Below are 25,222 nucleotides of genomic sequence, written 5' to 3'. Positions count from 1 at the left end.
GTTTCTGCTGTATAACAAAGTGAATCAGCTATACATATACATATATTCCCATATCCCCTCCCTCTTGTGTCTCCCTCCCACCCTCCCTATCCCACCCCTCTAGGTGGTCACAAAGCACCGAGCTGATCTCCCTGTGCTATGCAGCTGCTTCCCACTAGCTATCTGTTTTACATTTAGTAGTGTATATATGTCCATGCCACTCTCTCACTTTGTCCCAGCTTACCCTTCCCCCTCCCCATATCCTCAAGTCCATTCTCTATGTCTGCATCTTTATTCCTGTCCTGCCCCTAGGTTCTTCAGAAACATTTTTTTTTTAGATTCCATATATGTGTGTTAGCATACGGTATTTGTTTTTCTTTCTGACTTACTTCACTCTATATGACAGACTCTAGGTCCATCCACCTCACTACAAATAACTCAATTTCGTTTCTTTTTTGTTTGCTTTTATTTTTTTTTACATCTTTATTGGAGTATAATTGCTTTACAGTGGTGTGTTAGTTTCTGCTTTATAACGAAGTGAATCAGTTATATATATACATATGTCTCCATATATCTTCCGTCTTGCGTCTCCCTCCCTCCCACCCTCCCTATCCCACCCCTCTAGGTGGTCACAAAGCACTGAGCTGATCTCCCTGTGCTATGCGGCTGCTTCCCTCTAGCTATCTACCTTACTACGTTTGTTAGTGTATATATGTCCATGCCACTCTCTCGCTTTGTCACAGCTTACCCTGCCCCCTCCCCATATCCTCAAGTCCATTCTCTAGTAGGTCTGTGTCTTTATTCCTGTTTTACCCCTAGGTTCTTCATGACATTTTTTCTTCTTAAATTCCACATATATGTGTTAGCATATGGTATTTGTCTTTCTCTTTCTGACTTCACTCTGTATGACAGACTCTAGGTCTATCCACCTCATTACAAATAACTCAATTTCGTTTCTTTTTATGGCTGAGTAATATTCCATTGTATATATGTGCCACATCTTCTTTATCCATTCATCTGTCGATGGACACTTAGGTTGCTTCCATGTCCTGGCTATTGTAAATAGAGCTGCAGTGAACATTGTGGTACATGACTCTTTCTGAATGATGGTTTTCTCAGGGTATATGCCCAGTAGTGGGATTGCTGGGTCGTATGGTAGTTCTATTTTTAGCTTTTTTTTTTTTTTTAATGTTTAATTTGTTGAAGACTTCCATTCTTTTTTTTTTTTAACATCTTTATTGGGGTATAATTGCTTTACAATGGTGTGTTAGTTTCTGCTTTATAACAAAGTGAATCAGTCATACATAAACATATGTTCCCATATGTCTTCCCTCTTGCGTCTCCCTCCCTCCCACCCTCCCTATCCCACCCCTCCAGGCTGTCACAAAGCACCGAGCCAATATCCCTGTGCCATGCGGCTGCTTCCCACTAGCTATCTACCTTACTACGTTTGTTAGCGTGTATATGCCCATGACTCTCTCTCGCCCTGTCACAGCTCACCCTTCCCCCTCCCCATAACCTCAAGTCCGTTCTCTAGGAGGTCTGCGTCTTTATTCCTGCCGTACCCCTAGGTTCTTCATGACATTTTTTTTTCTTAAATTCCATATATATGTGTTAGCATACGGTATTTGTCATTTTCTTTTTGACTTACTTCACTCTGTATGACAGACTCTAGGTCTATCCACCTCATTACAAATAGCTCAATTTCGTTTCTTTTTATGGCTGAGTAATATTCCATTGTATATATGTGCCACATCTTCTTTATCCATTCATCCGATGATGGGCACTTAGGTTGTTTCCATCTCCGGGCTATTGTAAATAGAGCTGCAATGAACATTTTGGTACATGACTCTTTTTGAATGATGGTTTTCTCAGGGTATATGCCCAGTAGTGGGATTGCTGGGTCATATGGTAGTTCTATTTGGAGTTTTTTAAGGAACCTCCATACTGTTCTCCATAGTGGCTGAACCAATTCACATTCCCACCAGCAGTGCAAGAGTGTTCCCTTTTCTCCACACCCTCTCCAGCATTTATTGTTTCTAGATTTTTTGATGATGGCCATTCTGACTGGTGTGAGTTGATATCTCATTGTAGTTTTGATTTGCATTTCTCTAATGATTAATGATGTTGAGCATTCTTTCATGTGTTTGTTGGCAGTCTGTATATCTTCTTTGGAGAAATGTCTAAGGAACCTCCATACTGTTCTCCCTAGTGGCTGCATCAATTTACATTCCCACCAACAGTGCAAGAGGGTTCCCTTTTCTCCACACCCTCTCCGGCATTTACTGTTTGTAGATTTTCTGATGATGGCCATTCTGACTGGTGTGGTGATACCTCATTGCAGTTTTGATTTGCATTTCTTTAATGATTCGTGATGTGGAGCATCAGATTGGATTTTAAAATCCAGCTTTATGCTATTTAAAAGAGACATCCTTAAACACAAGGACATAATAAGGATGAAAGCAAAATGACTGGAAACTGTCTACTGTGGAGCCACACCATCTACTGTTGCCAAACAATTTGTAGTTCAGATTGCCCAGAAAATACCATTTTTTCATCCTGTTAGTGGGTTTGTTTTTCATCTGGTTTTCAATAACTTTTAAAAATTTACTTGTCTTGTTTCAGCAGGAGTGGATTTATTGGCAGTATGCACACATTTGCGATAAGACTGATTTATTTCCCTTAGTCCCACTCTTAAGAGTTATTTTTTTCCACGCCACTGGTTTCGAGCCTCGTCTGTTCATGAGATTAGATATTGCTTTCTCTTACCTTAACTCTCTCACAGCTTTTGGCAAGTTCTGTGTGACGCAAGACTAAAGGAACCCACAAGTGCACTTTCCTGTGGGTCATTTTTCTTTATGCGTTTCCGTGTTGTAAATCGTACCCATCAGGCCGCAACACGAGGCAGCATGGAATGCGGGAGACCTAGTACTTGTTTTTCTCGGCTCTATCACCAGGGGGCACCAAAGCCCCAGTAATCAGCAAAAGAGGCTCGTTTGAGAAAAACCAGGCACCAAGGTGTTGACCTTGCATAGAGCACAGTGCCCAGCTGAAAGCTGTGAAATTACCGGACATGAAAACTTCTTACTGTAAAACATTAACTTTAAAACCAAGAAATTGGGAAAATTGTACTGATGAAAATTACTTCCCTCTCTAGTGATTTCATAGGTTACACTGAACTTAAAATATTTCACGTAGATGAATAAATATATAGGAAATTATATGAGTGAGTTATATTAAGTTCTTATATGAAAATATATGAATATATATAGAAAATTATTCTCTTATGCCATCTCACTAAATAATTAAAACAGTGATGCACTGGATATATATTTGCTTCTTTCCCCTATTAATCTTCGTAAAGCTTGTTGGGCCTGAGTGTCTTCTATTAACAAGCTCTTTATTGTGTGATTTCTAGCCAGGGGTACCTGACTCCTGTAGTTCACCAGAAAATGAGAGGCAACCATCACATAGATAAAGCTGAGTAAGAGGATGGATGACACGTAGTAGATGTGCAGTAACTAGTGTTCTCTGTCCTGGTGATGGACATTGTAATGGACTTTGGAGCCAGCTAGACCTGTGTTCAGAACCCCTCCTAGTCTGACCTTGAGCTAAGTTTCCTGAACCTGTTTCTCCACATCTGTATCCCACATCAGTCCTGTTCCTTGGATGAGCCAAGAATCCTTGTCTCGGAGTCTGGCCCTTGCTACTCCCGGGGTCAGGATTTCTCCTCTATCTGACACCCTGAAGTCCATTCTCTCATCTCCTTCAGGTATCAGCTTGCACCCAAACACGCCTTATCCCCCTTCCCCGATTCTTCTTCTCCATAGTACTTATTATGACACAAAATACATCTTACTTCATGTGTTTGCTAGAGACTCTCCCCACTAGATGGTGAGCTCCATGAGAGCGGACATTGTTCTTTCTGCTTTGATCGCTGCTCCGTCTCTAGCGACTAGAGCAGTGCCTGTGGCCAACAGGAGCACAGTAAATGTCTGCTGAGTGATGAATGACTCCCAGGAATGTTACGGCTGCTGATGATGTTTATAGATCACCTAGCATATAATAGGTAAATTGTAGCTGTTATGAAATTCTGTTATATTGTAGACTCAATTTCTTGATTCCTATTACAATTTGAACTTTTTTTAAACAAGGAGTCTTGAAATTGATTAACTAGGTCATGACCATCTTTTTGTTTTCTTTTAATGACATGGAAGGGTAAGTGAGCATATGCCTAGAGCCCAGAGTATTACTTTGTGAAACTTCACTTGCAATTTTATGTGTGTGGCAGGAGTGTGTCATAAAAGCACAGGTACCGATATAGACCCACTGCCTTTCATAGGTTGCCCTGGAGACCTTTTCTCACGGAATGTGCCTTCCTGGAAGGGGACTGACCAACAGGAGGCCTTGGATTTGGAAGATCGGTCCTTCTGGCCTCCTGGAGTCATCCCAGCCAGATAATACAGCTCACATTTTATCCTGGAAGCCCTTCAGCATCACCAGATTTAGCACTTGATGCAGCTCCAAGACTATGTCACAGAAACAGACAGGTAAGATCACCTGTTGGATAAAACCATCTGTTTTTCCAGAAATTACGTGCATGACTTTACGTTTTCCCTTGGAATCCGAGCATCTCTCTGGTTGACGGGTCCTACCAGGGTCGGCCGCTGCACTGCAGCCAGCTGCGCTGAGCCTGGACACGGTTCCGCAGATGCAGTGGGGTTCCCGGCCCACTGCACCGCCAGGAGGAGAATCTTGGCTGCGTGATTCAACGTGACGTGTGCCGTGTGCCCCCCACACCCCTCCCCCGCCTCCCACCCACTTTAGTGTGTTTATTCTGTTATGAGTAATCACTGCGATTACAACATTTTACCTCCTGACTCTATAACCGGAAAAATTTTAAAGGCAGGGCTGAGGACTCCTGCCTTTACTCTAAAAACAAAACAAAAACAAACTTCCCAAGAACACTTAAAGTGTTTGAGATACTGTCTGTATGACCACATCACTCCACCCCCGGGTGTAAGCAAGCGCGGTGTCTGGCCGTTACAGATGCTGCATAATGCACACAGATCAGTGAAGTAAAACTGGTGAAATCTGAATAAGGTCTACGGACTGTGCCAGTTCCCAGGCTCTGATACGGACCTATAGTTATGTAAGATGTCACCACAAGGGGGAGCTGAGATTAAGGGTACAGAGGACTTGTCTGTGCTATTTTTGAAACTTCCAGTGAACCGTAATAACTTTTTGAAGGATTAATAAAGGCCTTTAAACAATATATTTAGCCTCCTTCCTAACCAACACCCTTTGCAAAACTGGAATGACTGTTAGGTTACTTACCAGAAATGTATTTCTAATTAGCAGGGATGGGCAGGCAAAGGACAACTTTTAGAACCTGTGAGCAGTCTACATAATGAGAGGAGTAGCTCATTACCAGAAGGGTGATCAGGGATTGTTAAGTAGACAAATGACCAATGGAGAGAAATAAGAATATACAATGCACTGATTTTAAATACAAATAAATACTTAGAACTTGGTAGAAAAGATGCTGAGTAAATGCATGTTTGATTTCTTGATTGCTACGGTATAATCAAGTGTGAAGAGCTGGCGGTCAGTGAACTGTCAGTCTTTAAGTTGAAAGTGACAAATAATGGGAGATGGACCTGATTCAGGTTCCGCATCTCTTTGGGGGTGCTTCCTCTCCTGATGAGGCCTCTGACATGTTACCCTGACCTCTGTAACCTCCTGGATACCGACCCACGGTGATGCTGTTCCACTAGAGGACTCTGCAGTTTTCTTAGCTCTCCCCAAACCAATGACAATGCTGAATCCTTCCTGCGCCCTGTGCGCCCAGAAGGAAGCAGTGGTCAAGAAGCCCCCGACCTTGGACTTTCTGAGAGCAGAACCTTGCCCACCAAGCCCGCATGTTCTGAGAAGTAATGGCATCCACCCCACCTCCGCAGGACTCTCTTCTCTCTCTGTCTCTAAGAAACCCAAGCCTCCTTCCTCTTCTGAGAAACCCTTCTGCAGAAATGGACGTTCTCCCCGTTGCAAGGGCCAGAATAAATCCACCTCCCCTTCGTCGTCGGTGCGTTTTGTCTCACACACCAACTTCCAGTCAGCTTTACTCCTTGTTTTTTCCCTGGCCTTTTTTATTCCAGATGGTTAAAATGAGGGTAAAGTTCTCTATACTTTTCACAATCATTAATCAACTAATCTTCATGATCAAGCTAAGTGATTTTTTCCATTCTTAGGTGAAAAACATTGGCGCAAGACTCAGTGTTTTACATCAAATGAAATAACTACCTAAGTTGTCCTACCATTATAGGTAAAGGAAAAAAACCCTGCATCTTTGCTAAGAGACTTTAAAGTCTGTGAACCGTTCGGCCCTGTTCCCTCAACTCCCCTACATGCCCTACATTTCGCAGAAGTAATAAAAACCTGCCATGTGCCGAGAATCCCAGGAGGTCCTGTTCCCACACGTATTTACTTCTCCCAGCACTTCTGGAAGAAAGTTATGATCACCCCATGTTTCTGGCGAAACAGCACAGCCTGTACGGAGGGGCATTCAGCTCCGGTGCAGACGCCAGGGTCTGAATATGGGTTTTACCACTACCTACCTTTCAACACCCAGATCCCTATTCCCAAGCATACTCACCAGATGTACCAGTGGGATATGCATCAACACACATATTCCAACAAGGAAATACCTCTCTGCCCCTCTCCAGTGGGAAGGAAAGGCCTGGCTGAAAGCTACTTGAGGTCAGCTAGACTGAGGCTCACCTACTGACAGGGCCACTTTCCTTCTACAGGGATAACGCACTCATCAGGCAACAGGCTACAGGAGCCAGAATCCTCGCTTTAACACATCAAGCCGAGAGAAAATGTCTAAGGACTGAAGTTCTGACACAGCATTGCCCAGGTTCAGAGAGAACAAAACCAAAACCCAGCTCACCTCTTGTGTCGTCCCAGATAAAATACACGGAGGTTAAATATAACTAAGTTGCCCTCTAAATTCAACTTTCTGTTCTTTTGAGGGAGTATTTCTATCGTTTCAGTTGTCTGAGTTCACTGGGAAACATTCTTTTGAGAAACAGAAAGAAAAAGCAGGGTTCCCACAACTCAGTGGGCTCACAGGGTCGTCCCAGGGGTCAGGAGTGCGAGGGCAGCGACCCAAAACCGCCGACATGCCCGGGAGGCTGGGAGGCCGGGAGGCCGGGCCCGCCACACTTTCAAATGGAGCCAGCTGTCTATTCTGACCCGGTTCTTCATGAGCTGCACAGGCATCTTGAGAGTTTTTAAACTCAGGTCTGTGTGGTGACTTTCTAGTGTTACTTTATCCATCTTCTCAACCAGTCACTACCCCTTGGCTCTCACCAGAAGCCTGCCACTGGGAGAACCTGGGTCTTGGCAACCAGAGCGGCACTAGCCCGGCCCAGGTTGTCCCAAGGCGTGAAAAGAAGGAAGAAGAATCAGATCTAACGTCACCAGGAGCTCAAGAATGACAAAGGCGGCCCTTAAGAGAGCATTCACTGCAAGGCAGTCCCCACGGTCTAGCCACATTACAGAGACAATGACTTCGTTCACCATCAGCATTTATTGGGCGCCTGTTATGTGCAAAGCACTCTGCTAGGCGCTGGGCAAGATACAAAGATAAACCCACAAGACTGCCCTCGGAGAGCTTACAGTCTAGTATAGGAGTGCAGTCTCTGGAGAAGATCTTTTAGGTGTGATTGACCTCCCCTGACCCACCCCACCAAAAAAAAAAAGAGGGGGTGGGGGGGGAAGAAAACCACCTCAAGGTTACTAGACTTGGTTTCAGCCATTTTCTCTTAGTGCAGCAGCTTCACATAAAAGCAAGCATCAATCGGAAAGTCTTGTAAAATGCATACTTTTACTCATAAACAAAATTCACTTTCATTAGAAAAATGCTGAATATTTATTGCAATTAAGAAAATCCTCAAACATATCTTCAGTATTTTCATGGATTTTTTTCTTATGAATCTGTATTTGTAAAGTAGTTTCCCAAATTGCATCAAAACATGCAACCACTTTTTGAAACAGATCTCTTTAAACCACTGGCAGTCACATAGAAGGTACACAGACTGCCTGCTAAAAGCAAGGGAAGCATCTGAAATGGACACGTTTACTACCAAAATTCACAGCTTATGGTTTTTTCCCCCCCATAAACTCATTTCAGGTCAAGTCAAAGCATTATAAAATAACACCTCCGTTAACCTATACCCCCAAAGACCCAAAGCTTTAGCTCATTAAGCTTTAGACAGAACAGTGAACAAACGTTCCTTGCGGCCTTCAAGCCTCTCTCTTAGTTGCCAGACCCCCCAAAGAGCTGTAAAACACTTCCAAAATCAGAAGCTCAAAATAACCCCCTTTTCCTATTACACCATAAGGAATTTCTGAAGTTTTCTGTTATCTTCCTTTAAGCATAAAGGAACCAAATGTAATCAACTGGGGGAATAGAATCACTGATACAGCTGCTTGTCTAGGTTAAACTGCTAGAGAAAAGGAGCATGTAAGCACAACATCTTAAAATTAACTCATTTCTAAACATAATTACTTTAGATGAGTGTCTTGCAATTATTCTCTTCCTAGGATCATCCCTGGGCTCCGATGTTTCTAATTAAAAGTGTAAAGCCGGGGGCTTCCCTGGTGGCGCAGTGGTTGAGAGTCCGCCTGCCGATGCAGGGGACACGCGTTCATGCCCCGGTCCGGGAAGATCCCACGTGCCGCGGAGCGGCTGGGCCCGTGAGCCATGGCCGCTGAGCCTGCGCAATCGGAGCCTGTGCTCCGCAACGGGAGAGGCCACAGCAGTGAGAGGCCCGCGTACCGCAAAAACAAAAACAAAAAAAGTGTGAAGCCTTGGGTCTTTATGGAGACTTTCTAAGACTTCTTGAAGACACTGACGCTGAGGTTGATGATATGGTTATCAACTGAATACAGGTCCATCTTCTTCGTGCAGAATTACAGTGCACTTACAAATCTGTGCATACCCAAAAGCGAGTTCCTGAGAGGGAGGTTTCTTATTCCCGTGTTGGCGCATTCTTGTCCTGAGCAGCTTCCCTTAGCTAGTGAGTAAAAGCAAACGCATCCATTGTGCTAGGGGGCCTTTCTACTCCCCTTTCTCACTGAACTCCAAAAAGTGAGTGGGCTTGGACTGAACAGGAACTGGAGTAAATTCCCACATTCATCTCCAGCAAACACAGATCCACGCATGCAGAGGCCCATGAACACCTCAACCAGCCCCGGGTCTGGCTAAGGCTGCAGGCTTCTTACGTGTACCCGCCTCAAGGAGAACACACCCAACTTTTAAGCTTTGATGCCGACAGATTTTAAGTTTGTACAAACTATGTAAGAAGTTAAATCTTCTAGGTGTAAAATCTAACAGAAATAAAGTCAGATCAATATGAATTATGTGTTGACTTGTCTTTCAATCATCTGGCTGCCGTCACATTACGGAGGTGCTTTTCTGTTCAATCTCTCTGCCAAACGGATCCAACAAATTTTACAGACGTGTGTGGTATAAAAGAACTACTATTTAAGCTAACTAGTCCAACTCTGTCATTTTACAGACAAAGAAACGGAGACCCTGAAAAGTTTAATGAAAAAGCTGGGAGCCAAACCCAGTCTAGCATTCATGATACTGTACTTCTGACCTTCAACTGACCTTCACACAATACACACCCTTACAGGTAAGAGCTGTTCCAACCAATGCAATTAAACGGAGATGTATTTCATATGAAATAAGTATAACAAATGTTAAGCCACTAATGTAAGCTATTCTTAGAAGATATTAGCCCTTTTTGGTTACTGCTGATGACGCACCTACGTGTTTGGTCTTGCTCTTAGGGGGACTGATTTGTAGTTGCTTCCCTTGAGGACGCTTATTTGCCCACTGTAGAAAAGAATCATGTTAAATATGATCATATAATCAATCTCTAAATAACTTTTACATACATTTGGATTCTTATACTTTTAACATGAGTATAATTAACTTCTGCAGAGAATGAGTGAGATATTAACCTCTATATAAATTGTTGGCAACTTGAAAATTAGTCATTTCCACACAGGATAGGAAATCTCTTCTAGGTAATAGAAAGGGCATCCAGGGTAATAAAAAATATAATAAAAATTATATAAGTGAATTTTGACTAGTCTGTAATCGGAGGTATAAAAAAAGAATATGCTTAAAGAATCAGATCTGAGTTCAAGGGTTAACCCCCTTCCTTGCTAGCTATGTAATAACCTTGAAGCAATTCCACAAACTTCTGGGTCTGTTTCTTTATCTGCAAAGAGCTAACATTTGCACTACTTACCTCATTAGATTACTGAGGATCACATACAGTAAAATATATGAGCGCCTGTGAATGGAAATGCACACCAACACATATCGATTATTATTACCCCCAATAATTATTCAAATGTGGACCTAGAAAAATAATTAAATAATTACCACTCCATGGCACTAGGCATGCTCACTAGATAAACCATGCAAACATTTTCAACGTTCAATGGCAATGTTAAAAAAAAAAAAAAAAAGAATCACACAAAGATATAATACCAAGGAACTTTTTTAGAGAAAGCACTGAAAGACACACATTTGGTTAAGAGACTTTAAAATGATTTTAGAATGATTTACAGCATATAAAGAGGTATTTAGTCTTTAGTGGAGGAAGTTGCTAGTCACCTGTCAGAAAAACAAGCATTGTGGGCATTCCTAAGACAAACGGAATAAAATTCATCACTTTTCGCTATTTTGTAAACCAGGCTTCTCACCAACAATTGTATTAATTTTTCCAGTATTCAGACATACCCTAAAAGAGGTCATAGAGAATGTCTGCTTCTAAATCACATCCAATGTGAACTTGCATAAATGCAAGGCATAAATAGAGTTCTTATAACTCCACAGGCACCTGAAAGTTTTAACTACCCTTCATGCTCACTTCATATTCCATAAAGAATAATGGAAATACAGGGAATACTTCAAATATAAATATTTCACAAATGCTTCTCATGTGGCTGTCTTATTCTTATAATACTCCACTCTGATGGCCTTTGTTTGTTTTTGTTTGGAAAATTAAGTGGTACATTAACCTTTCCCTTCAAATATGCCTTTTGATGTTCATTCTTACACCAAAAAAAAAAAAAAGTTAACAACCCAAAACAAATAAAGATGCAAGGGAAGAGATAAACAAGATACAATTCATTGGTACAAAAATATGCTGTTTCAAATTCAGAATAATTTAATAACTCTTCGTTATTTCATATGTATCTGGAAATGGGACAGATACATGTCCTGATCCTGTCACAAGAGGTAGAATTCCAGCATTTGGTACAACGTTCCAAGATAGGGTTAAAGTGACATTCCTGTTTCCCCTATAAAAAGATATAATAAACAGATGTCAGCAGAAACATTTGTAGTTCAATAAAAACGTTTTAATTCAAGCACTGAGGTATCAAATACTTTATTTTTAACCAGCTATTCCTAATTGGAATTCTAATCTACACACAAGTTCTTCTCAAGTCATTTGAGATCCGAGATGATGCTGGGAAACAGCAGCATTCTCACTGCAGGTCCCCCATAATGACCCTCCTCAAGTCACTTAAGTCACAGTTATTCGAGCCATCAACCAAAACGCTTAAATGAGTAAAACACAGAAAACAGAGAGATTTGAGCTAGAAATCAGGAGACGATGATTTGAAACCTAATTCTATCATTATCCAGATGGGCAAACCTGAATCAATCAAACTCTCTCAGGGCTGGAAACTTTTCATCTACAAAACCAGGTTTGGTTAAAATAGCTCTCCCCTAAAATCCTTTCCAAAGTTGACCCGCAGAGCTTAAGAGCTAAAACTGACCCAAAAGATCAATCGTTCTAATTCCTTCATTTTGTATAAAAGGAAGCTGAGGTTCAGAGAGATTAAGTGAACCGAAACTAGAAACTTCAGTATCAACTCCTAGACCAACACGCGGCTTCCTCGTTCAGGTTCCCAGGCAGGCTCCTCTGACACCCCCGAAGGAGCCCTTTGACGACAGTCCCACTCCCGGGCCAGCAGCCCAGGCTCCCTGTACCCTTAAGGGCAGAAGCCCCAGGCCCTCCTCGTCTCACCATTACAGTTCCCATAATGCGAGAGAACTGGGCACTTTTTTAGACCTGGGTTTGCACGGTACTATTTCTACCCCATCTTCCAGTTCACATCTGTATAAATACTTTTCTTTCTCAACTTTTTTTTAGCTGTTTTTCTTTAAAATAAAAACACATCACGTCTTTCTCTCCCCTTCATGTAACATCACACGTAAAAAATGACAAAGAATTGCTCACTTGAGACCATTTCCATCGTCAAAGAAAAAATACTTTGTTTTCATATCTTTCAGCAGCAGCTTTGGATTATCACCTCTCAGAACAATCTTGTCCCACAGAACAACCTGGTTCAGAGCCTACATTAAAATAAAAATTAATTAGATAATTCAACAGATATAGCATCTCTGTCACTTCAAAAGTATGTTAAGCGAAGAGTTTAATTTATATGAATGAATCCAACTTTGAGGGAACTGCTAAAATCTTAAAGCAGACAAAATGGTAACAAGTGGACAGACACAGGAGTGAAACTTCTGGACAAAAGAAAGATACTTCCCTAAAGGAAATCACCCCTTTCGCCAAGGCAACTGTATTATTTAGAGCCCTCAAAGTTTAATGCAAGGTTTTAGACTTACGTGCTCTCCAGAGTGAGGCCCTAGGAGAAACAGAAGGCACTAGAATCCCTAGAAGGGAAGCATTCTTTTAAATCACTTTTCCCTGTAAAATTTCTGAGACCCTCCAACCCTGTGGACACTACATGGTGCCAGGGAAACAGAGAGAACTAATCCCTGTAGATCACACTGCTAATACAGGTCACTGCTGCTAGATTATCTCATGAAAATTTATATATCTCCAAGGTTTTTAAATTATCAAGGCATCACTAAAGAAATGAAGACTTTTTAGGTTTTTTTTTTCCTTTAAGGAAACATAGGCTATTATTGTTTTACTGGCAAAATCCTAGAAGTCAGACAATTCTTTTAAGCCACTGCTTTGACATATCATAAGCAAGTTTCGTTTGGAAAATTAGAGTTACGAAATGGAGAAAAAGCACATTTGTAACCACTTCTAAATGCCAAGAAATGTGTTCTTATGAAGCTACCATCCATTAGCTTGTGAGGCCAACTGCTCAGCATTAACTAAAAAGAAATGTGGAGCAGTTAAGTTCTAAAAAGGGGTTCAAATCTTCACCTTAAACCCTCCAACATTAAACAGAAACATCAAGACTGAAGAACACAGAATCAAAGATATGCCAAAGTAAAATGACTTTTTATGTATATTTATTCATTCACCAAAGCAGTGATCTGTCAAATTCCAAACTGTATTAACTTACTAGCCATGCTGGAGTAAATCAGGGTGATGATCTGACTCAGGTGTATCCATCACCAAGAAGGTGACGTATTTATTTGGATCATTTGCTGAAACTTGTAGAATACTTGTGCTTACGGCTGTCACTCTTATCTAAAGAGCAGCTTTTTCTGTTTAACGCTTTGTTGATTCTCAAGGGCAGGGATCAAAACTTATTCAACCCAATATTCTTACTGCCCAACAAAGTATCCTCCATAAGAGATGTGCTCAAAATAAATATACAAAGAATTGAAGTGCTAATGATTCCAGTTAACTAATCAAACCAATCAACAAATAAAGTTGATTCATTTGTCATCCCTTGAAAATGAATATACAGTTCAAATACAATACAGAAGTAGACTCATCTCTTCACTACGAATTACCTCAGGCTATGCTGATAACAAAACATAAGGGTAACTCAGGTAAAAACAACATAGAAGCACATTTTGAGTCCACAGATTTCACCTTTCGGAGTTAATGCACATACCAGAATCATTCACCTTACACTTTTAGGACCTAAGAAGATTTCTGTTTTATCAATATGCTATATAAGTATTTTAACCCTTACTCTTTATCTTCAACAAAAGCTCTAAATCAGACTGGACTAATAAATTTCAGTCACAAACTAATAGTTTTAATAATGTTATAATAGGTTTTAATCTAACAGTTTAATAGCTTTTAATTATAAAACTTCTAATCAACTCTAATTTAAGATTAAAAAGACTACTTTAAGTGCTCAAACTGATGAGTCCTGTACAACTCAAAACAAAGTAATGTATTTCTCAATATAAATTAATTGTAGATATATGGCTTAATAAAAGACTATCAGAACAGCTCACATCACGTATTAAAAGAGGAAAAATATAAATATTTAGATGGATTTTAAAATAATCTAAGAGACGATTCACAAATTAGTTATCTTTACAGTTTTTGATTACATATCTGGGTAACAGAGTTGTAAGCACAAGTTACAAATTTCACTGATTCAAGTATCTTGCCGTCTATCTCTAATGGTAGTTGTGGAGAGAGTATCTTAGCTTAAAGAGGACTTAGCTGAGGAGTAATTCGACCGCCTCATTTCCTCATAACCCATAGTTCAGCAACATCCTGTTGGAGCTTATCACTGCAAACAGTCTCCAAAGATTTTTGATAATGAATTATTTTGAACCCAAACTACGCATCTTTATTTACAAATTACGTACATGATACACATTACTATTATCGTTAGATATATTATTATTGATAGTGAATGTAAATGTGCATTTCAAATAGGCTTCTTGACTAATGCTAAATTGTTCTCAGCCAACTATTTATTAGATCTCTTTGATTTTTTTTTTTAATCCTTTAACGTGGCTGTCAGCTCGGCCATTTTCCTGTCGCTCACACGTGTCTGGACCGTTAGCATTCTCTTCAATCTCTAATTTCTTTGAAAGAATTTTTTAACCATTTTTCCATTTGTGAGGATTAGTTTATTTAAAACTAGATGATATAATCTACTCAATTGGGTACACATTGCACAACTTTGCAAAATGCTGAAAGTGAACGGATACATGTATGCAGCAGGCTGACCGCTTGCCCTACAGAATTCCCCCTCTTCCTCCAGAGAAGGTGCGTGTTTTAGGAGGCGTGTGACTTAAGGACCCAGTAGAGTATCAGTGTCAGTCCACAGAGTATCAGTAAAATTTCACATCTTTTCCCTCTTACTTTAAATTGAGAAATACATAAATGGACTTTTGGCTTCCGGCGTGGCACACGGGGAGCTTGCAACTTGCCACTGCATCCTAACGCCAAGTAAAAAGCTGAACAAACTGAAAATCTGGCAACTCTTCTTAGATCCATAAGAAAAGAAATAGTAGCTCTTAATTGTTTTCCTTATATATCTAGGCATTACCTTGCTTGCACCCCACTCTCGGGAACCACAATGCAGGGGGGCTGTAGAAGCAGACAGAAAAACAAGAAAGACAGAAGCTACCAAAGGAGATGAAGTTTTCTTAGTAGAGTCACCTTTCCATGGGCTTGTGATATTTACTAAATTACTCAGGTCAGATATTTCGAATATATAAAATTTATATTCTTTTCTAAAGAATGAGGTTTTAAATATCTATGAAAATACTTCTATACATATACTTACATTATTTTTTGTTGAATATTCGGCTGATAAATAAAGAAACAACTGCTTAACATTCCAATCAAATATATTTTCTAGATGTATATAAATTAAGGGATATATAAATCATAAAGCAGCATACAACTTTAAAACAGATTTTAGTTATTCTTAAATTAATTATTCATAGCAATACTGATACTAAAATTAAAAAAAAAAAAAGGAGGTGGCCCAGAAACATACTGGGCCTCTAATTTAATAAAAATATATAGAAGATGATATACTGTAAAATCCAGCTCATTCCAAAGTCAAAAAATATCAGTGAGATTATCAGTATCCTGCCCTGCTCCTCTAAGCATTACTACCTGAGATACTTCAATTAATACAAACTTAACCGAGAAATACAAAATTTCGTTTTCTGTAAAATCAACCCACTAAGTCTAAAAGAAAGAGGACTTAGTATTTCAAGCACATATGATTCCACTGGAGTTCTGAGTATAACCAATCACCACAATATAACTTAATGTTAAGCAAAAGTGAACTAGGCTCAAGTAATTAAACCAAGTACGGTAAATTGTACATATTATTTTTGGACATATGCCAGTAGAGATCAAAATGTCTCAACCCATGAAGTGCTTTAGTAAGAGTACACAGCTGAATACCAATCTGGTTTCATTAGTTTGCACCCGAGTGAAAAAAACTCACCAGGATTAATTACAAGACTGGTGTGTCACTGAGAAATGAACTGAGTTAATGTTTGGATTTCATTAAGCATCATATGTAAATGGTTAAGTCATTTTATTATATCCGTTTATATACTAACAGCTACATGTTCATGACATTCCACTCTTAGATATGTGTATCCACTAAGAATCACTATTTTGGAATTCAGAAGCCTTAAATATCTCTCTATAAAAACAGGTACAATTTCAAGTTTTAGCAGCCATATTAAGAAAATCTAAACTACAAATGATGAAATTAAATTTCACTATAATTGCCCACATACACAAAGTTCCTACTTTCACACTAGCTCCAAACTCTCTCTCACTAGCTTAGATTTTTTTTTTTTTTAAGAGATGAAGACCTAAAAGCCAAAGTTTAACACAGGACTTTTCTGATGGTGTACTCTATTTCCTAAAAAAGTGCCTACAGAACTAATTCCTAGTCTACTTCTAAACCTAGTAATTTATTTCTAAAAAACTCAAGTTAAAAATAATTCCAGGCTAGTAAAGAGACTTGTCAGGTAAACTCCACAGGTAGATAATCTGCTTCCACTGTTCAGATAGTTGCTTTACACAAGTTCAAACAGTTCAATCTCCATAACCAACTTTAATCCTGGGGTCTTAAAAAGGCAGATGAGATCCCAGAAGTGGCAGGTAACAATGCTGCCAAGATAGTAATCTAAGACCCTAAGAGAAGATTAAACTGGCCCAGTGACCAGAGGTGTCAAAAGGTGGAAGTTCAAAATAAAGAGAAAATATTTAAATCACGTCCATTTTAAATAACTCTTTTAATTGTTACGATTTCTCTGACTCTTACTATAAAAGTACTTATAAAAAGAACGATAATGCTAATATGGTTTACCAATAATCATTTGACAATGACCTTCTGAATCACAGCAGATGCAATTCACTTTTTCAACATATGTTTCTCTCTGCTATCACAAAACATGGACATATTCTTGGGGATTGTACATGAAACGTTACATCTAAGTAGGCTGAGTAGTGGTTACATTCTTCCGTCTTTAATTTAAATGATCTAATTTTATCTTCTTTCCTAAATACAGATTCAAACTCTCTTATAACTTTAGATCTATTTAATGTTTCTGTGAAGAATTTAAAGTGTGTTCACACAATAATAACTCATCAATCTATAAATACAAGTTTTCTCAAGGTTGAACGAGGAGGTATTAACACGACTATACTGATGAAAACATAGGCATAGAAATTTCCAAGGTCTGACTGATTCAATGGATAAACATACTTACTGTCCCCCAAATCACTAAATATGTATATCATTGTAATACTAGAGAAAGAGCGATGAAATATTTGCTAAAAAGGATATCAGCAGTTATATCAAATGTAATGAATCCCAGATCACTTCTTTCTCTAGGTCCAGTGAAGTCTTCTACATTTTTTCTAGAAATAAAGATAATAGTTTCACCATCCTTCATATATAACAGCATACAAAACTCACAAAATTCCTTACATACGTGAAAGACAGGGTCTAGCTGTATCCCACAAAGAAAAAAGTAAAAATCAGAGAAACTGGTAAGTGTGACAATAGAAACATTCTAATCCACTATAGGAGTAGGTCTTCAGCTATTTTCATTTACCTTCAAAGAACCCCTAACAAAACCCAGGGGGAGAAAAAAAGTGCTCATAGAATGTGGAAATACTCGATGTCAAGTGATTTGGTAGACTGGGTAGAAGAAAATTACATCTGACTGCAAGGTGGTATGGAAACCAAGATTAAATGAACAACTACTATTCACTGAGCACGTACTACGTATGCGTCCGGGTCAGGGCCACTATGTGTTTTTGACAATTATCTCAATCCTCACAACAGGCCTACGAGTTGGATATTACTTCCACTTCAGACAAAAGGAAATGAAGACCCAGGAAGGTAGGAAGCTTGCTCAAGGTTCACAGTAGCTAACAGCTGTTCAGTGTGTACCATGAGCCACCCTCTTCTAAGCCCTCCCAGAGCAGACAGCGCTCGTGATGTCCAGCCTGAGTCTACCGGAATCTAAAAAAGAGTACCTAACAAACATCAATGCAGGGAGGAAAAAAAAAAATAAGTGGGGAATAGCCATTAGATGACTGGCTTGTTGGCGTTTGTGACTTAGAAATAAAACTAAGGTTGAAGACGAGGGAGCTTTCGTTGGAAGATGGCACAGATAAGAAGGACACGAGAACCAGGGGGGAAAAAAAAGCTACGAATCGAAGAAAGTGCCAGAGAATAAAAATCAGCATAAAAAAATGGGCATTAACGAAAGGACAATGTCATTTCAAAATTCTACTTCGGGCATTTTCGCAGATTTATTCAAGCGGCTAGCCCTTCACAAAATTAAAAGCACGCCGCCTGGGAGCGCTGGGAGGCCGACTCCTCCCCGGGCATCCAAACCTCTCTTGCCAACTTCGCAGGCGCCGCGGGTACCTTCGGCGGCGGGACGAGGGGGACGGACCCCGCGGAGGGGCTGTCGGGGGGCGAGTCGGGCCGGGAGCGCCCGGGACCCCGAGCCCCGCGCCGGCGGGGGTGCGGCCGGGTGAGCCGCTGGGCTGGTGTGGTGCTCCCTTATTGGCCGGGCGCGGGCGAGGGAAGTGAGGCACAGGAAGGAAGCGGAGGCAGCGACCCGAGCAGCGCTCGAAACGAACATTTAAGAGCAAGCCCGGGAAGGTGCGGCGGAGGGTGGGAGTCGAGGGAGAGCCCCCAGTGGATCCGCCCGAGGGCGAAGGCCGCTCGGGGAGGCGGGGAGGGGAGGGGGTTCGCGCGGCAGCCCGGCCTCGGCGCCCCCCGCCCCGCCCCGGCCCCGCCGCCCGACCCCGGCCGTACTCACAGCATGATCCTCGAGACGTGCAGCCGCACCGGGACGCTCCGGTCTTTGAAGGCGGTGGTGATGAAGCAGCCGAAGGTGAGCGCCGCCATCACGCTCAGCGAGAAGGCGAACAGCGAGTTCGCCCGCGACAGCACCGTGTTCATCGCGGCCGACGCCCCGAAACCCGCTCCCCACGCACACCCGGCACCCCGTTCCCGCCGCGGTCCACCTCTCTGCGAGCCGCGCCGCCTGCGCCGAGCGTTCCGGGGTGCGGGGAGTGGGGCGCGCTGCCGCGGCCCCGCCTCCTTTCCGGTCCCCGGACGAGAGCGAGCGCGCGCGCTCCCGCCGCCTGGACACACCCACCAGCGGGCGGGACGCGCCGAACCGGAGAGCCGGAGCCGCGCGGGGGCCCGCCCCTCCTCGCGCGGCCTGGCGCCGCCACCAATCAGCGACCAGCAAGGGAGGGGCGGGGCTTCGCCGCGGAAGGCCCGCCTCCTGGGCGCTGGCTTCCCGTCGTTCGGCCCGCGGCTCGCCCACCGTCCTTTCCCCGCCCTTACGGCAGGTGCTCTGGCGCTGCGGCTTTCTGGGTGCTTAGGTTCCGTCGATTTGCACTTTAAACCGGCAGCGGGGCCAGGTTGGTTTGTGTCCTGACGTGTCGCGTTTGGAAACAGAGCTTTAGAAAGCGCCGAGTCTTCCCCTTTGTCAAACCTGGTCAAAGTTAGAACTTCGGCTTTTTCGGAGGGCGTGGGAGCCTTTACTTTACTTTCCACGCCCAACCTTAGACCAGTTCCTATTAATGCTTTGCCTTACAGCGGCCGCTAACGCTGTGTTAGCCGATAAGGATGCTGCTACCCAGAGTAAATAGTCCATTTAACAAGGTGTATTGGGGAGCTGAAAGGATGACCTCACTAGGTCCTTAGGATCAAAGGCGGTGGTGGCTGTGGAATCGCTATGTCTCACGAAGTATAATTTAAGTTTTATTTACATAAAATATTTAATATGTATCATATATAAAGAAGATATGTACTATAAAATACATAAACTTACAATTTAACATTAGCAAGCCCTCAATACATAATGGCCCTTAGGGGCCGTAGGGTTCATACAGTGCCAATCCCTGAGCTTAAATATACCGTCTGCCAACACCTTTGTTCCTTTTGCAACGAGGCTTTTTCGTACTTATAAAAATGGGATTCAGAGGGCCCAGTAATCCGCTGAAATTATTTTTTTTTTAAATTCTCTGTCCGTAAGCCAGAAGAGTTTACGAACACCTGAGATACCTGCAAACCAGAAAGTGATGGTATGATCCTGATGCTGACTTACGTTGTCTATCGTTGAGCCCTTGCTTCTTTGCATTATTCATTAATCACTCAGTTTTCATACAGCCATGCAGTTAGAATTATTACTAAGTGCCTGCTGTTCCAGGTAGAGTTCTAGGCTTTGAGAGTACAGGACTAATAAGGCAAAGTCCCTGCTAAACTGGAGCAAAGCCAAGTAATGAAAAATGGATAAACTATAAACTAAGGAGAGATCCTTAGTTGAGTTAAAACCCTAAATTTTTATCTTCCAGGCAGCCAGAGGTTATTCAATAAAGCAACGATTTATTGAATACTTAGCACAGTGCATAAACAAAACAATTAGGTATTCTTATTATAGGATGACTTAGAGAAGGGATGCTTGTTGTTACAGGTGTTGATGTCCAAAGAGAGTATTCTAAAAGATACGGGACTGCAAGTATGGGTTTATGTAAGAGATACCCAGCAGAGTGGTCCAGCTGAACAATGTATGTATAAACCATTAGGTGGAAAAGAGTCTGGAAAGATATATTAAGGGCCTTTTGTAGAAAACCTGGCCAAGGAGTTAGGATCTTATATCACAAGAAGTTACATGTTAAACAAGAGTGGCATCACTGAACAGACAGCCATTTATAAGTTACATGTAGAGAGTAAGCGTCTGATGTTGACCACAAAGGGACAAAAAAAAGAACGATAGGGACATTTCAGAGTCAAAAATCTATGATTTAGCAATTGCTTAGATAGGGGTGTATGCAAAATATGGTGGAAAGGAGATTGTGAAAGCACAAGTGAAATTAATATTATTATTATGACATCATGGCTTGAACTTGAGTGACTGGAAGTTCCAAAAACACATGCAAGTCCACGATAGGAGCAGAATAGGGATGGGGTGGGGAATTCTCTTATTCTGTTGTAATTCTCCCATTGTTTCTTTGGATTGTCTAGATACTTAATCATACCATGTACATTAGAGAACACTTTACCTTTTCCTTTCCAGTTTTTAAATTTCTAATTGCATTCTCTTGTCCATCACAGTAGCTAATATTTCTAACAAAATCCTCAATAATGGAGATAATTGGCATCCTTTCATTTCTCCAGCAAGTAAGATAGTGGCTTTGTGATGTAAGTGGTGTGTGTGTGTGTGTGTGTGTGTGTGTATCATAGTGATATCTAGGAAATATCCATTAATTCCTTTTTTATTGAGAAGTGTTCTTTAACATGAATGAGTGTTGAATTATTTTCACATGTGTTTTCTGTATCTTTGGATGTGATCGCATAATTTTTCTCCCTAACTCTATGCCATAGACTGAATGTTTGTGACCCCACCCCCCAAATTCATATGTTGAAATCCTAACTCCCAGTGTGATGGTATTAAGAGATGGGACTTCCAGTAGGTGATCAGGTCATGAGGGTGGAGCCCTCATGAATAGGATGAGTGCCCTTCTAAAAGAGACCCCAGAGAGGTCCCTTACCCCTTCCTTCATGTGGGGACTCAATGAGAAGACTGCCAGTCTATGAACCAGGAAGCCGGCTCTCACCAGACACTGAATCCACCGGCACCACGATCTTGGACTTCTGACCCTCCAGAACTGTGAGAAATGAACTTCTGTTATTTATAAGCCACCCAGTCTATGGTAATTTGTTATAGCAGCCAGAACAAACTAAGACACTCTATTAATATGATGGATTATATGAACAGATTTCCTAATATTGAACCATTGCACATTCCTGGAATAAACTCCACTTGGTCATGATGAATTAATTTTTTTTTTTTTTGCGGTACGGGGGCCTCTCACTGTTGTGGCCTCTCCCGTTGCGGAGCACAGGCTCCGGACGCGCAGGCTCAGCGGCCATGGCTCACGGGCCCAGCCGTTCCGCGGCATGTGGGATCTTCCCGGACCGTGGCACGAACCCGTGTCCCCTGCATCGGCAGGTGGACTCTCAACCACTGCGCCACCGGGGAAGCCCATGATGAATTAATTTTTAATATGATCTTGGGCTTTCTTTTCTAATTGTTCTTTTAAGTTTTTGCCATAAATATCCATAAGTGAAATTGATCCATGTTTTTCTTTTTTGGTCATAATATTATACTCAGAATATGAATTTGTAAGTTTTCCTTGTTTTTCTATGCACTAGGATATTTAAGTGGCACTTGGATTTATCTGTTCTTTAAAAATTGGGTAGAAATTACCTTGAGATGCTACTCTTCTTTTTTTTTTTTTTTTTTTTTTTTTTGCGGTACGCGGGCTCTCACTGTTGCGGCCTCTCCCATCGCGGAGCACAGGCTCCGGACGCGCAGGCTCAGCGGCCATGGCTCACAGGCCCAGCCGCTCCGCGGCATGTGGGATCTTCCCGGACCGTGGCACGAACCCGCGTCCCCTGCATCGGCAGGCGGACTCTCAACCACTGCGCCACCAGGGAAGCCCTACTCTTCTTTTTTGATGGTTATTGATTGTTCATTGTAATTACCTATATGTGTGCTTTCTCCCTTTTTAATTATTTTAATTAGTATTTTTTCTTTGTTGAATTTTTTCAAAGAACTATCTTTTACATTTCCTAATTAAGTCTACAGTTCTTTGTTTTCTTATTCATTAACTTTTGTTTTTAACATTATCAACTATTTCCATTCCACTTTTCCTTGGTTTTCTAGCTTTAAGGATTAGACATTTAATTGACATATTTTCATTTTTATTGTTACGATAACCACTTCAGCTGTATCCTAAAATTTTTGATCAGTTGTGTTTAAATTTTGTATTTCTCTTCTGAGGGGTAGCTTAATTGTGTGTGTGTGTGCGCGCGCGTGTGTGTGCATGCGCACACGAGCTACATTTCCAGGAGGAGGGACCTTTTTCCTTTTGATGGTTTTAAATTGATGTCTGATTTTATTTCATGTAGACAGAGAATGTTGTTTCTACTCTTTGGATTACTGAGGTCTTCTTTGTGGCCTAAAATGTCACTTTTGTGAATATTCAGTGTGCACTGGAAAAGGGTATGTATTTTCTGCTAATGGTATACAGAGCTTGATATAGATCTATGAGATCTATCTTATTGATTATGTTATCTGTGTCTTTTATTTCCTTATTAACGTTTTGTTATCTTTGTTTTCTTGGATTGAGAGAGATGTGTTGAAGTCTCCAAATTATTGTGTTTTTGTCTGTTTTTCCTCTCATCTTTATACTTTCTGCTTTATACAATTTGTTAAGTAATAGTATGTCTTCACTATGAATGGTGTCTTTAGCATCATAAAGTATTCTTCTTTTCCTCTTAATGCTTTCGATCGGAGTTCTAGCTTGTCAAATGCCAAGATTGCATGGGAGGAAATTGACGCTGTTATTTATCTAAAATAATACTGTAGACCTCAGTTAAGGTTTAGCACTTTTTGACTAAATGTCTTCTCCTCTTTGATAATTTCTACTGAGAACCTGATGGCAGTTATGAGAGGAACAGCTGGAGTGCTTTGTCAGCACTTGAATAAATAGGGAGTGGTCGACTGGGGAAGACATGCTTAGTTACATTTTCCAAGAGTAGGAAGAACCACAGGGTAAAGGTAAAGTCTCCATCTTCTTATTTGCAAATAATTATTCTTCTGTAACACTGAGCCAAGAAGAAGGAAGAGGAATGACTTAGGGAATACTTTAAATAAAGCTGTGTGCACATGGACAGTTAGGCTGTGGAAGAAGCAGATAAGCCTAAAGAGACAGCATTGTAATCACATATGCTATTGTTCGGGATGTGCAAAGTGCCCCAGAAGCGCCAGGCTACCCAAGGAAGTTGCTGCGGTGGAGTGTGTTATAGGTCTGACCCACTGAGGACTCCCGTTAGAACTATTTTTCATAAAGGGACTATAAATTATACTGTCCATCATGGAGAGTCATACATTTTTCTATCCCTTTCAATGTCCAGGACAGAACCTTGTACCTAGTAGATGCTCAGAAAATTCTAGTTGAATTGAGGTGCCCTGAATCCATAAACTATATTTTTGAAGAATTTTCACAGAAAAGATATACATGTCATATGCAAATAACAAGTATTTAAAGTATAAATTGGTAAAATGGTATCAAGTGAAAGCTAACTTGGATATGAAGGCTGAGGACAAATTGTGAGAGATTATCGCAGTAGTTCAGACATGAGATGATGAGCGTGTGAATCAAGGCGATGGCAGTGCAAATGGAGGGAAGGAGCAGATGCATCTGTGAATTTCCCTCCAATTTCATCCATAGCCTCTAGGTTTTTACTACATTGAGAGTATTTCCAAGGACTCTGGGAAGTATCCATATCAAGTCATTCAGCCCAAATTCCAGTCCTGGCACCAATTCACTGGCATTTCATGGATGCAGTTTCATGGAGGACTGTTTCACGGGTGAAGTCAGGAGATGTGAGACTCGTGGGTCAGAGACTAAGGACTTTGTTACTGGTGGCCCAGCAAGCAACCCGAGTATCACGTTTGAATTGGTTCTTCTTGGCCTCCGAGTCCCTCGGGGGTGACCCAGAGGGCCCGGATGTCAGCTGTGCCCACATCATCTGCATTTTTGCTGAGGAATGTTAAGCTTGAGGAACGTACCCTTTTATTGCAAGCAGTAAGCAGGGAGACATCACCTCCTCCCTCAAGGTTGCCCGCTGCAAATACAACTCGAGAGATGGCCTGAGTAAAGAGAAGTCAGGGCTTTGCATGGTTGGCGTACCCAGCAAAACATGCGTGAACGCAGAGGTTCAAAGACTTCTCTCCCAGTGCGTGGATCCACAAGTTGTATGTGTTTCAAATTGCGATAAATGACAAACAGCCTTCAAAAGGTGGTGCCCATTTACCCTCCCAGGCACGGTTAACAACCATGGAGCTTTTGTTTTTTATGCTGAGCTGATTGCCAGT

At 41.4% G+C, this 25,222-nt stretch overlaps 2 protein-coding genes across 2 annotated transcripts in view; one reads left to right on the top strand and one right to left on the bottom strand.

Annotated features, from left to right (window-relative positions):
- Window positions 1-11,214: 11,214 nt before the first annotated feature.
- On the bottom strand, window positions 11,215-19,361 carry SPCS3 (signal peptidase complex subunit 3). Its single transcript, XM_004280921.4, has 5 exons — window positions 19,082-19,361; window positions 17,587-17,660; window positions 15,550-15,626; window positions 12,318-12,433; window positions 11,215-11,370 (listed from the first exon to the last, which is right to left on the bottom strand). Exons 1-5 carry the CDS (start codon window positions 19,222-19,224, stop codon window positions 11,238-11,240), a joined length of 543 nt encoding a protein of 180 aa, XP_004280969.1. The 5' UTR covers window positions 19,225-19,361; the 3' UTR covers window positions 11,215-11,237.
- A 312-nt stretch (window positions 19,362-19,673) lies between these two features.
- Window positions 19,674-25,222, top strand: part of ASB5 (ankyrin repeat and SOCS box containing 5) — an 83,686-nt gene continuing 78,137 nt past the window's right edge. The window contains exon 1 of the mRNA XM_004280919.3: window positions 19,674-19,694. The gene's annotated coding sequence lies outside the window, so the exon portion shown is untranslated. The remainder of the gene's footprint in view (window positions 19,695-25,222) is intronic.

This window comes from Orcinus orca, chromosome 21 (assembly GCF_937001465.1).
Source record: "Orcinus orca chromosome 21, mOrcOrc1.1, whole genome shotgun sequence".
Taxonomy (NCBI): domain Eukaryota; kingdom Metazoa; phylum Chordata; class Mammalia; order Artiodactyla; family Delphinidae; genus Orcinus; species Orcinus orca.
The sequence above is the reverse complement of the archived record's forward strand: the minus strand, read 5'-3'. Positions and strand labels throughout refer to the sequence as shown.

Coding starts and splice junctions, on each gene's coding strand:
- SPCS3 (XM_004280921.4), bottom strand. CDS start 19,224: ATGAACACGGTGCTGTCGCGGGCGAACTCGCTGTTCGCCTTCTCGCTG. Junction 12,434..15,549: donor AATATTCAACAAAAAATAAT/GTAAGTATATGT, acceptor ATTTTAATGTAG/GCTCTGAACCAGGTTGTTCT. Junction 11,371..12,317: donor GACGATGGAAATGGTCTCAA/GTGAGCAATTCT, acceptor ATCTTTTTATAG/GGGAAACAGGAATGTCACTT.